Source organism: Mauremys mutica, chromosome 22, assembly GCF_020497125.1.
Source record: "Mauremys mutica isolate MM-2020 ecotype Southern chromosome 22, ASM2049712v1, whole genome shotgun sequence".
NCBI classification, from domain to species: domain Eukaryota; kingdom Metazoa; phylum Chordata; order Testudines; family Geoemydidae; genus Mauremys; species Mauremys mutica.
This window is the reverse complement of record NC_059093.1, coordinates 9954056-9970914: the sequence shown is the minus strand read 5'-3', so window position 1 is coordinate 9970914 and position 16859 is coordinate 9954056. Positions and strand designations below refer to the sequence as shown.

The window sequence follows — 16859 nt, the reverse complement described above, 5'->3', positions numbered from 1 at the left end:
TGCTCAAGATCACTAGAACCCAGGTCTCCTGGTCCTAAGTGCTACGTTCTAGCCCTAAGCCAGGCTGCCTCAGGAAAGATGTAGCTGCTAGTTGCTGCTGTCTGACTCCATGGGAGTGTGCTGTTTTATTTTACATTTTTATGGCAGACGCTGGGCAGGATTCATGAGGAGGAAGCACAACACTTCACAGAGCAGCTGGAATCCTGGGCTGCGAAGAGAGACCAGGCCCAGTTGCTGGAAATTAAGAAGAGCTGTGTTGCTCAGAGAATTAAAGACACAGAATCTGAGCTGTTTCATCTTCTGCAAACCACAGCGGCCACCAGCTCATCTCCTGAAGGAGCCCAGCAATCCTTTTGTACCAGCTAAAAGCATCCAACTGATGATGTTCCATCATTGCTGTGGCGAACAGACCTGTGAAAACATAGGCACCTAATTTCCATGGGACATTCATACATGTACATTCACACAGTGACATGCTGGTACATATATGAGGCTACACAACCTTCAACCCACACATATGCATCATGTGGGCTATATGGGCACATATCGGCAGATAAATATATGCACAGAAACAAAGACACTAATGGATACAGTTTGATACAAATACATATGTTCATGAACATAGGTGTTCACATGTACACTGATAGATGCATGCTGTAGTTCCTACATATATACACTCTTTACAGCTGTGAAGGCATAGACTCAAATGTATTCCTACTCACTGTTAATCATCCATAATTGTGCAGGGTTGAAAATATCAATGTTCTTAACTTATATCAGTGTTCTGAATGTACCACTCTCAATCAATAAGACAAAAAGAGAGTAGGAAATTAGACTCTTCACATACATTGTAGGAAATCCCTGCCCCTCAGCAAAATAAATTATGTACATCTCATGCAGGCTCCACCCTTAAGGTTATTTGTTTTCCTGGAAAAAAAGGGTGCTTTCATCCTATCTGGTCTGAATTTTAATAGCTTAGGAACATTAACTCAAGCAGAAATGTGTCTGACTTCTGCAGTGTGGACTGCAGCCTCCTCCTCCCTCCCTTTCTCCCCAGGTGTCTTCAGATCTCTTCCAGGTAAGGTATAGTAAGGTAAAGCTGCCTGGCTGGGAGCCAGCATAACACCTTGGCAACCCACACAGGCAGGTGCCTGCTAGTAGATTCCAGCAGCCTCAACCAGGCCCCTTTAATTGATAGAAACTATATTTATTCAGCTGTCGCCTCAGGAAGAGGCTTTTGAGCCCTGCAGGTTCCTAAGCACAAACAAATGTTTACAGGGCACTTCTGCATGGCATATCTACAGGTGGCGTCGTCAGTGAGAGAAACAGGGCACATTGGCACCTGGCAGCCGGGACAGACGTGCTCAGTTTGGCTTTTACAAGGTGGCTGCCTGGTCAGATGTAAAGGAATTTCAGGGTCCTTCCCCCTGGGGGATGTTGTTCAGGTACCTACCCCTCTTAGATGTTGTTTCCCTCACTCATTCTGTGCCTTGGTTCTGACTTTCCTGGGCCTGCACGGGCAAACTTGGAACATGGTGTCTGGTTACCGTTGCAGCTCTGTCTTGGGGGAACATAGCCACTTATCAGCACCCAGGAGGAGCTTTTAGCAAAGGACAGGGTGGGAGGAGGCTATGGAACAACTTGGCTAAGAGCAAACACCTAACTCAGAGCAGTCGCAGGGATGACTTAAGCCAGGCTCTGGGATTGCTTTTCTGTGTCAGTATATGATAGTGGGAAAGTTGTCACTGGTCTCTTGCCTTCTTTTTTTTTTAGGTTATTGGTAGAAATGTTTGTAACGGTCCTTCATGGAGGTAAGTGACTTGCCAGCCTTGGATTTCTGTTGTCTCCTACATGTCCATAAGGAACTTAGTCACTCAGGACAAAAGAGGCAATAAAGCTAGCATTCCTGTCCCCCCTTGGTATACTGCTTTTGGCAGGGAAAAAAATAAAATATTGCATAGAAAGTGATTTTCTTTTTCAAAATTTCCTACAACCAGCTCTAATGTTAGGAGAAGGTAAGTGAAAAGTTTCCTGGGTGAAATTTTCAAAAATGCCTAAGTGACTTGGGAGCCTAAATTGCATTTTCAAAAGTGATTTAGGCCCAGATTTTTAAAAGGTATTTAGGCATTACTAGGCTCAGCCTTGCAATCGCTAACTGAGTCAGGCACCTAAATCTCATTTTCAAAAGGTATTTAGGCCATTAAGAGCCAAAATCCCCTTGACAGTTGATGAGATTTAGGATCCTATGTGTTTAATCACATTTTAAAATTACATTTAGACTCCTTAATCAGTAAGACATTGCAAAGCTGAGTTCTGCTGTGCCTAAATACCTTTAAAAATCTGGCCCTAAGGGCCTGAAGGAGCTTGGTCATAACCTAAACTATAGGTCACCCTAGAACTGTGAAAAATTCACACCCTGTGCTCTGCTGTTAGGTTGATTTAATCCCCACTGTAGACAAGCGTCGCTTCTGTAAGTCATTCAAACCCAGAACAAAAAAGGAGAGAGACATCTGTCTCAGGGCACTCCTGATGGAGTCGGTGCTGACTCCGGCACCGGAGCACAGGTCTGACTCGGCCCCGAGCAGTGCAGCATCAGTACAGAGTGCCCCGCTGGTGCCATCTACGAGCCGGCACCAATTCCCCTCCCCGGCCCTGACCCCGGCCAGGGATTCCAAGATGTCTGCAAGGAGAAGATCTCCCACATCCCGTAAGGGAAAGGAGAGAAACGGAGGAGAGCCAAGACCCATAATGGGTGGCTCAACACCTCCATCAGGGAGTCGGGCCCCAACTCATGTTGAGTGGTCAAGCCCCTCCCTTACTATGCCTGCCACTCCGGACATTGACGAGGGCCTCCGTCAACTCGAAGTCCCATCGATGCCCGAGGCTTTGCAGGCAGCGCAGGAGATCCTGACTCTACTGGTGCCACCCACACCGGCTCCTCTATCAGGGAGATTCTACTGATGACCATCCTGCTCCAAAGCCCGGTCCTGCTCTAGATCCCAGTCCAGGTCAAGCAGCGTGAGGCATAGATCGCTAGTCTACTGACACAGATACGGCAAATGCCAAAGATCCCTGGGGTCCTGCGGGAGGAACTCATCCTGATCGAATAGGTTGGAGTCGAGGCACAGCGGTCTACGGATACTGCTAAGGGAAAAACTTCCGGCACTGGTGCATGTGACAAGCACACACACCTAATATGGAATGGACATGAGCAACCCATCTTGAAGAACACCAGTTACGGAAAAGGTAACTATCTTTTCCCCTCTCATCCAGAATTCAACCATCCCCTAAAGTGACTCCTGCTGGGAGAGGCTAAGCCAGAATAGCTTAGAGAGAAAGCTTTTGGTTTTGTGCCAAGCTCCCAGCCAGGCTGACAAGATGGGGGGAAAGGGAGACAGTTGTACTGAGGCTCCAAGCTCAATATCTGTAACTGGGGTGAAATGGGGGCAAAATGGTAGGGGTGGGGACTCAGTGAACATGATGTACCAGAGCCCCATATTTCTCTCGATGGGCCTGCTCCCAGCGGCCACAACCAGTTTAAGTTTTGCCCCATGAATTATGTCTTTCTCAACAGAAAACGAAAAGACCCTTTTTAACATTCACTGCAAAGTCCAGCTTCTCCTGGAGAGCATCAAACACTGCTGTGGCTATGAGAATGAAGGTAGGGTGGGTCACTGTGCCTTTCCAGGGGCCCCATCTTGTTACAGCTGTGCTTGACTATGCAGTTTGACACTAGACCGAGTTTCTGCCGACTTTCACTTTCAGGGTGGGGGCATCATCAAGCCTTACAAGGTTGAAGTCTGAGAGAATGTCCACGCTAACTACCTGCAGATTTACAACTTTTTACCACAGATAGTCCAGTTCAAATCAGGCCACAGGCGCCAGCCTCTGGTGCTCTTGCATGTAATCCCATGTATAGTTGCATACAAAAGCTCCAAGTTACCATGGTCTCAGTGTGATATAACAGGAAGCCAATGTCTCTAAGGAGGCCCCATGAGCTTGTTAAATCACATGAAATAAGCTAGTAAGATGTATGTTTCTAGTTACCGGTTATGGATTCTAGCTGGTCCTGTGCAGGTTTTTATGCTCAGAACAAGAAAGATTTTCATTTTAGAGATGGGCCTGATCATACTCCTCCTGCTCCCAGACTTCATTTGCTCGCTGATCTTCAGCCCTTATCTGTGCCATGCTTTGCAGGTGAAATCGAGCTGGCAGACGTGAGTGGCCAGGTGAAGAATTTGCTTCAGAACCAACATTGCTATGCCTCAGAGCTTCTGAGCGAGAGAGAGACCTGTGTACTCCTCGGTGTCACACGTAGGTACAGCATTGTCAGTCCCGCGAGAAGAAAATGCCTCTGCATTTTGGCCGCTGACGTTTTGATGACTAGCAAAAGAAATGGGGGGCTTGTAAAGGAACGCAGCACTTGGCGGGCATGGTGACAGCTCTTCCTAGCATTCCAAATGGGAGTGGTGAGATCTCCTACATCCTCTTTAGGGTGACCAGATGTCCTGATTTTATAGAGACAGTCCCAATTTTGGGGTCTTTTTCTGATATAGGCTCCTATTACCCCCCACCCCATCCCAATTTTTCACATTTGCTGTCTAGTCACCCTAATCCTCTAACACTTTGCCACTCAAGACGTGGTACAGGGCATGGTGACCATTCTCCTTTCGGATAGGCACCGTCACACCTCTGGCCTACAACAAGGGTCCTGGAGTTGCAGAGCACTTCCCAGACTTATTCACAGGTGCTGTCTATGCTTCAAGCATGTTCATGAGTGTTCCCCAGCATTGTGAGAAAGGTTTCCATTCAAGACCAAAGTGACTTATCTTGATCAGTCCCTTCTGTAGCCTTTTCAGAGAAAAACAAAAGATTTTACAGTTTCAGGTTATACAGCACCTTTCATCTGCAGATCTTACAGCCCTTTGCAAAGCAGGTATTATCACCTCTCTTTTTTCAGATGGGGAAGCAGAGGTAAGGAGATGTTATGGTTGAAATGTTCAATAAGGATTAATTTGGGGGGTTCCCAACCCAAGCTATGCATTTCTTAATAGGCATCAGGTTTCAAACAAACAAAAGGATGCACTTCTTCACACAATGAACAGTCAACCTGTGGAACTCCTTGCCAGGGGATGTTGTGAAGGCCAAGACTATAACAGGGTTCAAAAAAGAACTAGATAAACTCATGGAGAATAGGTCCATCAATGGCTATCAGCCAGGATGGGAAGGGATGATGTCCCTAGCCTCAGTTAGCCATAGGCTGGGAATGAGTGACAGGGGATGGATCACTTGATGATTACTTGTTCTGTTCATTCCCTCTGGTGGCACCTGGCATTGACCACTGTTGGAAGACAGGATACTGGGCTAGATGGACCTTTGGTCTGACCCACTATAGCCGTTCTTATGTTCTTATGTTCTCAGAGATGCTGAGCACCGATAACGGCAGTCAAAGTCAATGGGAGCTGCAGGTGCTCAGCACTTTCTGACTATCAAGTCCAATGTGTCTAAAGTTGTGCACCTCCAATCAGAGGCCACTTCTGAAAAATTTGGCCTGAATGACTAGCCCAAAGCTATACAGTGAGTAACTGTCAGATTAAGATTTCCTGGTGCCTAGTCCCAATTCTGGCCACTAGATAGTGCATCCTCAGGATAAATATTTCTCTCTTTATGAAATTCCTTTGTCCCTTGCAGGTGGTGAAGGTTCTTCAGAGGTAATATTTACACCACTACTGAAAGATGAAGGCGTTATTAACCCTAAGTTCCTTGGTAAGTAGTGCTACTGAGCTAGATGGTCTTATGAGACTGATACATGAAGCTTGTTAGAATGTTGGGTTTATTTCCAAGATAAAACAAGATACCATCTCAGCTGTATTGCTCGGGAAGGGATCAAAGCCCAAGCCAAGAGAGAAAGATTTAAACTTGCAGTCAGAAATATTTCTTTGCAGTTTCTTGGAGCCAAACTGGCATTGTGAGAGGGCAGCTGGCCTATCTTAGAGGGGATGAGACAGCTCAGATTCACCTGGGAATAGTTAATTCACTGAGTAACTGGGAGATCGTCAATTAGGCAGGGAAGCACCTGAGCGTGATACAAGGTTAAGGATCTCAATTAGAGAGGGAACTTCTGAGCAGAAAAGCTGCTGCTGCCAGTGAGACCGAGGGATTGCAGAGAGGGACTCCTTCCAGCAGACTGGTGAGAAACAAACACCAACACCCCAAAGAGGGAGAAACAGGTTAGGAGGCTGGGAAAGAAAGACTAGAGAGGGAGGAAATACCTTAGAGGATAACAAGAAATGGAGAAGGACTGGTTCTAGCCCTTTCAAATGCAGGCCCTGAACTGGAACCCAGGGAGTGGGTGGGCCTGGGTTTCCATACCTACCCCAGTCAGGGAATTTTAGAGAAGAGGCTCCTAAACCCTGGAGACCTAGGGTAGATGAGTCCTTGCTAGAGCCATGCTCAGCTTCAAGGGAGTGCTTAGGAAGCAATGGTGCCCTTTCTACAGGTATTTATGTCCAAAGTGCCTCTGAATTTCCTTCCATTTGGGGTGGTGTATTGGTGTTTTAGACAGCAGCAGACCTGCATGCTGCAGGCAACACATCTCTCTCCTGGGAAAGAGTGTGCTTTTTTTTGTTTCAATTTACAGTTAAACTAGCCCAGCATTTCCTGGGAGTATTACATGTTTTAGCTAACACATCACAACCCATAGAGAGGGTTGCACAGAGCAGGAAGAACTTGTCTGGGGATCAGCCTTACTGATTGACCATATGGTTTTGCAGTGGCCTAAACCAGTTACCTGGTAGTGTTGTGGCCCTATGGAGCTCTTGATCCAATGACTGGATCAGATCGAGACAGGTAGCCAGCATAATAATCCATTATAATGTTAATCAGTGTCTGAGATTTATTTATTCTGCATATACTCACCTTCAGAGCCTGAGTAGTTGATTATATTTTGTAATTATATAGAATATTTTATCTGGAGAGCTCTAGGCACTTTGCAAATGTTAAGTAATTGAGCCACAACTCTCCTCCCAGTATTTCTGATTGGTAAGTATTATTGTCCTCTGTTTACTGAAGCACAGAGCAGATAAATGACTTGCACAAAGTCACCCAGTGAGTTAGTGGCAGAGTTGGTAATAGAACCCAGGAGTTCTTGTTGCACCGTCACCTTCTGTAATCACTTGACTAAGTTTCCAGAGCTGGCAATAGAATCCAAGAGAGCTGACTCCCAGTCTCTTCTTAGAATAACTATACTAGACTCCTCCTTAATCTTTGACTTTTTAGGGGTTTTTTTTGACCTTTTTATTTCTGATATTAATTGAAGAATTAGTGCTACAGTTGGTGAAATCAGATAGCGAGTGCCATGGAGGTACAAGTGTTGAAGTTTCCAACCTTTCCAAATCAGAATGCTTTTCTCCTCTCTCTCTGAAGCTAAACTGGGGAACTGGGAAGATTCCAAGGTCTCTTCTACCAGAGTGAAATCCAAAAAGGCTGGCAAAAAAGCAACTGTGCACTTAGAGGTTCCATCTGCAGAAGGTGAGTCTCTGAAACCTAAGGGAGAGACAATAGGATTTAATCCTGTTATGTTCCCTTTAGATTTCCAGCACCCACCCATGAGTGTTGTGTGTTTCTGCTGCAGGCAAACGGAGTCCATCGCCCCAGGGCAACAGGACTAAAACTATGGTTTCCTCTCCGAAACAATCCAGGAGACCCTGATAGTGGCAAATCCCAAGGGATGGTTGGTGCTGAGCTGTTGGAGGACCTCTCCTTTCCGGCTGCCATTTGAAAATGTTGTTTCATGTTTGCTGGCTTGTTCCTTGGTGAAGCACCTGTGGATGGGTTGGGTCCAGGAGTCTGCAACACTAGGAATGTTACATGTGTGTATTGCCTTTCATTCTGAATGACTCCAAATTTTATTGTGGAAAAACACTTCCATTCTCTGCTGGCCAATTTTGAAAGGAAGTGAGAACTGCTTCCTTCATGATGGCTCACAGAAAAATGAAAGTTGCATCTCAAGAGGGAGTACCATGAAATAATGATCTAAGTATGGGCATAGAAAGGGGAGACCTCCTGAGCTGTAATCCCTTTATTGAGCCCTGCTACACTGGACCACTGATTTACTGTTAATTCAGCAGAAAAGGTGCTTGACAGACCCATTTAAAGTCAGAGCTCCATACCCCAAGGAATTTACAGTCCAGCTAAAACTCTTTAGCTGGTGACTAATCTCACTGAGCTACTACTTCAGTGGGGTTATTCACATGCTTGGATTTAGGCACATGCTTACATACCTTGCTGAACAGAGATTGTAATGTTTAATTCACTACATTGAAACATCACTTTATGTGAAACATACTATAGTGCTAGCATGGAAATTAGTTGACCTTCCTTTTGTAAGGCCTGGGTCATGTATCTTTGTTTCTTGGCTCCTCCTGTGGATGATTCAGATGAAAGAGCTCAGAACGTTAGCCTTGCCTGGTGCCTTTCTTGGCACTGCTTCAAAAGTGAGAAAACTAGGAGGATTATAGCTCCCTGATCAGGTGAGTTTATGCAGGCAAAATATTCACTCAAGCCTGAGTAAGGACCACATGTTCAAGCCCTATAAGATTACTAGATTATTGGATGTAAACTATAAAACACAACTTGCACTGATGTCATGGTTAACGTGTAACCAGCTTTATGGGTACCAGTTGGAGGTTCTTTTGCTGCTTGGCTACTTTGCTCCTTCTGATTCATGTAACCTTTGCTTTATGTTATGTAATTCATCCCTTGGTGTGTCAGTGGACCATTAGGGCTGTTTGTGTTGAAGGGCTTTCATGCATGTCTCCCTTACAGAGAAAGAAACATTAAAATAGTAGAAGAAACAAGGAGTACCTGTGGCACCTTAGAGACTAACAAATTTATTTATTATACTGATACAGACTAACACAGCTACCACCGAATTAAAATCGTAGGTTTCTTTGGAGTTACTCTGCATTTATACCAGAGTAACCACCAACACAATCTCCCCCATGACCCTCAGTCTTGTGAATGTTGCTCCATGGTAGAGCCTGTAGCTCACCAGGACCCAGCTACAAGTATCATGTTTGGGGTGGGTCTGGTTGGAAAAGTACACAATCCTCTGAGGCTTGGGTCAGGTCAGCTCTACTCCTCCTGCCCATAAGGTCGGTGGCTGTGTCTGCGTGCCCCACTCCTGCTAGCTACTGCCACTGCGCTGTACAATGAGCATGCCCAGGGGTTGCAGTGTATCTCATCGCACACAGGCAGCCACTAGCTCATGCATCTGTGGCTGCACCAACCGCTGGGCAGCAGTTGTGCTGACTCTGGTTCAGGGGAAACAGCAGGGTTGGGTGGGAAAACTACTTGACCTGCTTCGGTGGGGTGTGGGCCCATTTCAGGTCTGGGTTGGGCTAACAATTTAGGCCCAAGCAGACCTCTACTCTGTGGTACTAGGATCAGATTCAGTTCTCATTTACCTTGGTATTGAATCCAGAATAGACCAGTCCAGATGGTCATAGTAGATTTTTTTTTTTATTCTAGGATCTCAAATACATTGCTTAGGTGGCATGTTATCCCCATTTTCCAGATGGAGAGATTTAGGTTGCACAGACAGGTTAAGTGACTTACCTAAGGTTTCACAGCAGCTCAGTAGCAGAATAGAGGTAGCCCTCCTACTCCTGCACTCTGATCACCAGACCATGTTGTCGCTAATGTTTAAGCACCTCTGAAAAAGAACAATGTTCCTGGGTTTAGTGTGCGTGAGGCAAGATGGACTGAGACTGATGTCAAGGTGAAACTACCTTGGCAAAGACATGAGCACCTAGTGATCTAAGGCATAACAATGGAGTCCCTGAAATGTAGATGATGCCAGCTATGCTGCAGGAGGAGAATCAAGGAATGAGGTCTCACCTATAGGCAGGGTCTGCACAACATAGCCGTGATCTTCAGAGGAGCGGAACTTCCAAAGAACATGAGTGAAGTCAATGGAAGCAGTGGATGCTTGGCACTTCTGAAAATCAGGCCTTCTGTGTTTAGCGTGACTTTAACACCTAGAGACCAGACTTCCAACAGGCGTCAGCATCCAGTAACTAAGACATACCTAAATCAATGGCAATGGCAGATATAGGAGGCTGAGTGCTTCTGGAAACACATGCCACATACTTAGATCCTTAAATGGGGATTGAGTAATTTTGAAAATGTCTGGAATGATACTGTTTGTAGTGTGTGGAAAGGTGTCTTGTTGACCATTTTCTGTGCATATACTGAGGTTGAAATCCTGTCCCTACTGCCTTCAGTGGAGCCAAGATTTCACCACAAATTCTATTAATATAATACAGTGAGTTTGTGGGGGGGGGAGGGGGAGGTGGTTATGTCATTGCATGTGCTTATTTTGTATCTCTTGTGCAAATAGGGTTATTTTGGGTCATTGCTTGCCAAAAGACCTGCTTGCATGTGCACTGAATAACTGTATCCACCTAATTTTTTTTAACAAACATGTCCTGTTGTCTCCATCCTCACTCACTTAATAGGACTAGCATCTATATTTACATATGGCAGTAGACTAGGCATTTCATATCTAAAACCTCATAAAATAATCAGTGATGCCTATACACAGCATCCTAATTACAGCATATTAAAACAATTCTGGGGTCAGCTTCTCTCATCACAGGTGCCTCAAGTTGGACCCAAAAGTAGTGAACGTTTCTGACAACAGTGATGTGTTCTGGTGTCCCTCTCTGTAAAATAAGAATGACAATTATTTGTGTGTCAGAGGTGCAGGGAGGTTGAATTAACGAACCATTCCAAAGCCCTTTGAAAATGAAAAGTGCTACACAATGCGAATGGTTACCTGAAAATCCTGTCCTGATCCAGGATATTGCCATTTTTTCCTCCTCCTTTAAGTCTCTCCTTTTAAAATAGCATTCTTCCCGGGAGCCTAAAAACACTAGTCCCTCAGCTGTATGTGAACATTAACAAAAAGATGACATAATTAAAAAGAGATTTTAATAGGATAAACTAATAAGATGTGCTATACTTCACTGTTGAATACAGGTGTTTTTTCTTGCATTCTATCATTCATCTTTGGTCTGTCCAGTGCCTATATGGGGCCAGGGGCCTTTTCTCTTTAAAGACAATAAAGTATTTCATACTGTTTTGGCATTATACATGTAAGAAGCAGAGATGAAATTCTGCCCCTCTTGAAAGCCTAATGGGAGGTTTTCCCATTGTTGTCTTTGGGGCCAGGATTTCACTCCAGATTTATATGGAACTTTGATAGTCAACATTCTCATACTAGTCAGCCTGCAGGTGAATTTGGAAGCGGTCATTCACCCACCCAAGAACACCATAAGGAGAATATTTCTCCCATCCTTGATTGTCAAAGAAGCTTTTCCTGCACCCATGTATCCATAGTTGGTGCCCAATCATAGCCTTTAGCCTGTTTCACAAGACATAGAAGAGAAAGAGAGGGTTGAAAAATTTCAATCAAAATATTCTCCCCAAAGCATAAATAAATGAACTGGCTTTTTCAACACACTAGAATTTTTCCCAACAATCAATTTCTGCTTTCATCGAAGGCTTTTGCATTTTCACTGAAACTATTGATTGAAAATTAAGGCCAGAAGGGGCTATTATGACTATCTAGTCTGATCTCCTGTGTAAGGCAGGCCAAAGAACCTCACTCAATAATCTATCCTAGGTCATGTAAATGCTAATCTTATTGATAAGCATCTCAACAGAGTCAATTCTCCCTATGTTTTAGATAGGTCTCCAAAATAGCACAATGAAGCAATGGACAAGAACACATTCTTACTAAAACATAAGGGAAGTCTCCACAGAATAAATGAGACAGCTAGAATAAGAAGTGCATTGACTTTTCTGGGTAGGGTTGTGGAAGTTCTTCACGCAGCGCACAGTCAACTTGTGGAACTCCTTACCTGAGGAGGTTGTGAAGGCTAGGACTATAACAGCGTTTAAAAGGGAACTGGATAAATTCATGGTGGTTAAGTCCATAAATGGCTATTAGCCAGGATGAGTAAGGAATGGTGTCCCTAGCCTCTGTTTGTCAGAGGCTGGAGATGGATGGCAGGAGAGAGGTCACTTGATCGTTGCCTGTTAGGTTCCCTCCCTCTGGGTCACCTGGTATTGGCCACTGTCAGTAGACAGGATACTGGGTTAGATGGACCTTTGGTCTGACCTGGTATGGCTGTTGTTATGTTCTTACGTTTGTTTGGATCTTAGAACTAGAGCTGGTCCAAATGTGGCATTTCCATTCTGTGGGAAATTTTGACATTTCAATAAAGGGTTTGGGCCAGTTCAGAACAAAACATAGAAATTTCAAAAAATCCCATGGAAAGGAAACGTCACAATTTTAGGGGAAAATTGAACTCTTTGTTGCATTTTTTTCTAGATGAAACAAAGCAGCCAGCTGCCCCTGACTCCTAGGTACTGTTCCCAGGAAGTAGGTGGGGAGCAGTCTGGGGAGATCTCTGGAGCCAGGAGTAGCCAGGGAGTCCCACACCACAGACCCAAGAATTTAGAAGCCCTGAGAGCTCTGTGGGCTACCAGGCTCCTTTCACAGAGCAGGGAACCTAGATGCTCTGAGACCCATCTTTAAACTGGCTGTCAGGGTGGCAGCTGCCTACAGGCATCAGCTTGCATGATCAGCCCCACTGTTAGTTCATTTTAAACTCAGTACTTGCATTACCAACACTGCTAAAGTGTGTTGTTTAATGAATTTCTATAGCATTTTTACCTTTGCCTTGCACCACATTAACTCCCCTAACCATCTGCGTGGCCAGGACCCTTTGTGTGGTGTTAAGTCTTCCAGTTAGCGAAGCCAGGGTGGGAATAGTATAAGCCCATTAAAACTGCTTATCAGCGTTTGTAGATAAGGTTCAGATAATCACGTAGAACTGCCAGATCAAACTCGCTGCTTCAAGGTGTCTTTCTGTATCCAAACAGAAACAACCTCTCATAAAACACAATGAAACAATCAAAGCGATAACAATAAAAACACAGTTTTTCCTCTATGAAAAAAGGAGGGAACCAAATTTAGAGTAAAGAATCTACCCACAACCAGTTGTCGCCTGGCCCTTGGCTTCATTACAACTTCTCTTCCCCATAAAAATGCAATAAATGAAGTCATTAGGTTTAGTTACTTTTAGTAAAACCTTTTACTGGTTCCAGAATATGGATAAACAAGTAATATACCAAATAATAACTGAGGGACAGAAAGACTAAAGGCAAAGGACCACATTTTGACAGTTATTGAGGTGCCTAACTCCCATTGATTTCAATACCTAAATACTTTTTTTTTTAATGTAGGTGCCAACATTCAAGCACTACTGAGATCCTCAAATCCCCCAACTCTCTATGTGCCTAAACTTCCACTGTTAAAGTCCCTGAGGAGCCTCAGTTTCTGCCAGTGAGCATGTGCACAGCTGCCTCCATCTAGGCACCCAGGACCGTATTTCAGGCAGAAGCTGCAGTGGGATCATCAAATGAGGCCTGGGGATGATCCATTAGGTGTGCTCTGAGCCCATCTAAATCTCCATAAAACATAGGAAGCAGCCTGCCCACCTCCACCTTTGTAACTTTTAGCCCAGTGATTGGAGTATTCAGCTGGGATGTGGGAGACCCTGGTTTAGTTGCCTCCTCTGCCTGATGAGGAGACGGTATTTGAAGTTGGGCCTCCCCTGTCCCTGATGAGTGTCCTAAGCACTGGGCTATGGGCTATTCTAGTGTGGGGCTCTCTGTCTCTCCCAATGAAGCTTTTGCAATGTGTATAAATAATTACATATACACTGGAGCAGGGGACTGGAATCTGGTGCTATACAAACAGCAGACAAAAAGACAGTCCCTGCCCCAATGAGCTTACAGTCTGTGTAGACAAGACAGACAGCAGGGGAAATGGGCAAAACACACAAGCAGAGTGACTAATGTCGTGATGGCAAACATTATGTTGGGGAGGTTTAGTTAGGAGGGGATCAACTAAATGGAAAGAAAAGTGAAAGGAAGTGGGTGGGGGCAGAAGAGGGTAAGAGGGACAAGTGTGGAGTGGAGCTAAGATGGGGAATGAGGGAGGGCAGAAGAAATAGCCAACAAGCACAGGGCAGAGCAAGTCCAGCCAAAACTAGAAATACACCAGAAGTTGTTATACTGAGTAATCAGATATTCATTTATTCAAGTCACGTAACCAATGTGGTTTATGTACCTATGAAACTGGGATGTCTTCTGTTTTCTGACTCCTGCACCTTTACGTTTCTAAGGAGTCTCCATGTGTGCTGAGTCCAGCCGCCATTTTGCTAGCAGGGTTGGCGCAGTCTGTAGCGAGGAGGCATCTATTGTGCTTTCTCTCAGAGGACGTTGCTTTCGTTCTTCCTTGTTTGTCAGCTTTCCCTCAGCCTGACGTGGATAGTTTTAGACTCACAAGGGCATGTTTTGCTTCTGGAAACATGAGCAGGAATTCTGGGATTTCCAAACAGCAGAGAGCTCACAGGAGACAGAGAAGCTGTGAGATTGCTTCAGGATAAAAGGAAAGATAAAGAGGTCAAACGCAGGCAAATTTAGGAGTTTAATGAAAAAGGGAACAACTTGAAACCTATGTCCAGGTCTGATGATTCTCTATGCTAATGCCATTGACTCATAGATTTCAAGGCCAGAAGGGACCATTGTGATTGCCACAGTTACAGGGCTTGCTGCACCTGTGTCCCCTCTCAGAGTCCACTGCTTGGGTCTTAGGCTCATGCCTGTATCTATCTCAGGAGGGAGGGGGAAATTTTGCAATTCTCTCACTCCTAGATGGTTCCCTGGGCTACAGTACCCTGGGTTTGAAGCATTCTTATCCTGCAAGTCTGACTGCACCCAGGACCCTATTTCACCTGGCACCTGCAGTTCTTCCCTTCTGGAGTCTCAGGGGTGGGGGCTGTTCCTAAATTACATAATATGTTTTAGTGACTGTCAGGACCCACCTGCCCCTTGTAACACTGAAACAAACATTCAAAATTAAGGACCCACCTCCTAATGTGTTATGTGATTTAGGGAGAGCCCCTGAGCAGTAATGAATGTAGTGACTAGACTAGACAGCCTTCTTAAAACTGGAGTATTTTTAATCTGAACCATAGGAACAACACTTTTAGAGAGAGAAGATCTCAAAACCACAAACAGTTCACACATGTCTTTCTGACCCAGAGCCCTACTACTTCCTGGGGGCAGCCTAGGCTGGCCTAGCTTCTCAGACACCCTTAGCGGGCCCCTGTGTCTCCATCTGGTTCCTCCTGAATGACTATTGCCTCTCTCTTGAGAGTGTCCCTTTTTAATCCTCCCACAGTTCTTTTGTTGTTCTTGTGTTGGCAGGCATTTTCCTGTCCTGGTCACAAGCAGTTTTCTATGTTGGCTGGGGCAGAGACAAAATCATCAAAGTTAATTGGTCTGTGTCTGTACAGTGCCTAGCATAGTGGGGCCTGGTCCTTGACTTGGGCTCCTAGGCACTACAGTAATATACATAAATAATAGTTATGACATTCTCCCTTAACCACTCTGAAGTGTTTGCAGAGAGGTGACCATATTGAGCAGTTCTTTTCCTTCCTGCCTGTTTTTCACACAACCTCTATTGAGCTAAACCACTATATTCATACAGGAAATACCCCAATAATCAAATCAATACATGGTATTGATAACTTACTACAGAACAGCTCCAAATCCATCACAATGATCATTGCATTTGACATCATGCATAACCCATGTCAGAGAATGTCTCTTAATAATTCCTGCATGCAGACAATATCCTGGAGTCGAATTTCATGGGAATTAGTAGGAACTCTTGTTTTGAAGTTACACTCCTGACATCTCAAAATGACAGTCCTACTGCTTTCCACCTGTTGGTTTCAAAGTGCTTTATAAAGAAAATTATTCCCATTATACACACGGGGAAGGTAGCTGAAGAGAACAAAAGAATGGCCATATAGGGTCAGACCAATGGTCCATGTAGCCCAGTGTCCTGTCTTCCAACAGTGGCTGGCAGCAGGTCCTTCAGAGGGAATGAACTGAAGAGGGCAATTATTGAGTTTTCTATCCCCTGTCTTCCAGCCCCAGCTTCTGACAGTCCAAGGTTTAGGAACACCCAGATCATGGGATTGCATCTCTGACCACCTTGGCTAATAGCCATTGATGGACCTATCCTCTGTGAAAGTATCTAAATCGTTTCTGAACTTAGTTATAATTTTGGCCTTTACAACATCCCCCAGAAATGAGTTCCACAGGTTGACTGTGTGTTGTGTGAAGAAGTACTTCCTTATGTTTGTTTTAAAACTGCTGCCTATTAATTTCATTGGGTGACTGCCCAGTTCCTGTTTTGTGTGAAGGGGTAAATAGCACTTTTTCTCTACACCATTCATGATTTTATAGACCTCTATCACATCCCCCTTTAGTTGTCTCTTTTATAAGCTGAACATTCCCAGACTCTAAACTCTCCCCATCCCCATATGGAAGCTGATCCATACCCTTAATTGTTTTGTTGCCCTTCTCTGTACTTTTTACAAGCCTAATATATCTTTTTTTAGATGGGACTTTCCAAGGCTAAGTCTAAAGTAACATGCAGTGTAAGATTAGTGACAGTGTAAATTTAGTTTAACGTTACTATATTTCTAATATAAACATATTACATTGTTATGCTAGTTATGAAAGAGTTTGGATCCTTGTTCCTTATCTCTGCCTTCCTAGAATTTTGCATAACTTAAACATAACTATGCCAGACAGCTGTGTTCTCTGTGCAATATGAGGGTTGATGTTAAAAAACAAACTCCAAGAACTGAGATACTGCACTTGAAAGGGCTCTGTCAGAAAGGGGGAGAATCTCAGCTAAATGG

General features: G+C 44.5%; 2 protein-coding genes across 5 annotated transcripts in view; both read left to right on the top strand.

Moving 5' to 3' along the window:
• The first annotated feature begins 1322 nt into the window (after positions 1-1322).
• On the top strand, positions 1323-5774 carry LOC123354611 (uncharacterized protein CXorf65 homolog). Its single transcript, XM_044996728.1, has 5 exons — positions 1323-1445; positions 1774-1811; positions 3575-3661; positions 4198-4314; positions 5692-5774. Exons 1-5 carry the CDS (start codon positions 1435-1437, stop codon positions 5772-5774), a joined length of 336 nt encoding a protein of 111 aa, XP_044852663.1. The 5' UTR covers positions 1323-1434.
• Positions 5775-6075: 301 nt separating this feature from the next.
• Positions 6076-16859, top strand: part of SCN3B (sodium voltage-gated channel beta subunit 3) — a 125497-nt gene continuing 114713 nt past the window's right edge. The window contains exons 1-4 of one of the 4 annotated variants that reach the window (XR_006574805.1): positions 6083-6230; positions 7426-7530; positions 7634-7871; positions 9532-9862. The gene's annotated coding sequence lies outside the window, so the exon portion shown is untranslated. Of the gene's footprint in view, positions 6231-7425; positions 7531-7633; positions 8864-9531; positions 9863-16859 lie in introns of those variants that run through there. The other 3 variants (XR_006574804.1, XR_006574803.1, XM_044996792.1) reach the window with 3 other exon arrangements.

Bases quoted from the DNA above. Each gene is read 5' to 3' on its own strand.
- LOC123354611 (XM_044996728.1), top strand. The intron at 3,662-4,197 runs GTAGGGTGGGTC...CATGCTTTGCAG, and splicing joins CTGTGGCTATGAGAATGAAG to GTGAAATCGAGCTGGCAGAC. The intron at 4,315-5,691 runs GTAGGTACAGCA...TGTCCCTTGCAG, and splicing joins TGTACTCCTCGGTGTCACAC to GTGGTGAAGGTTCTTCAGAG.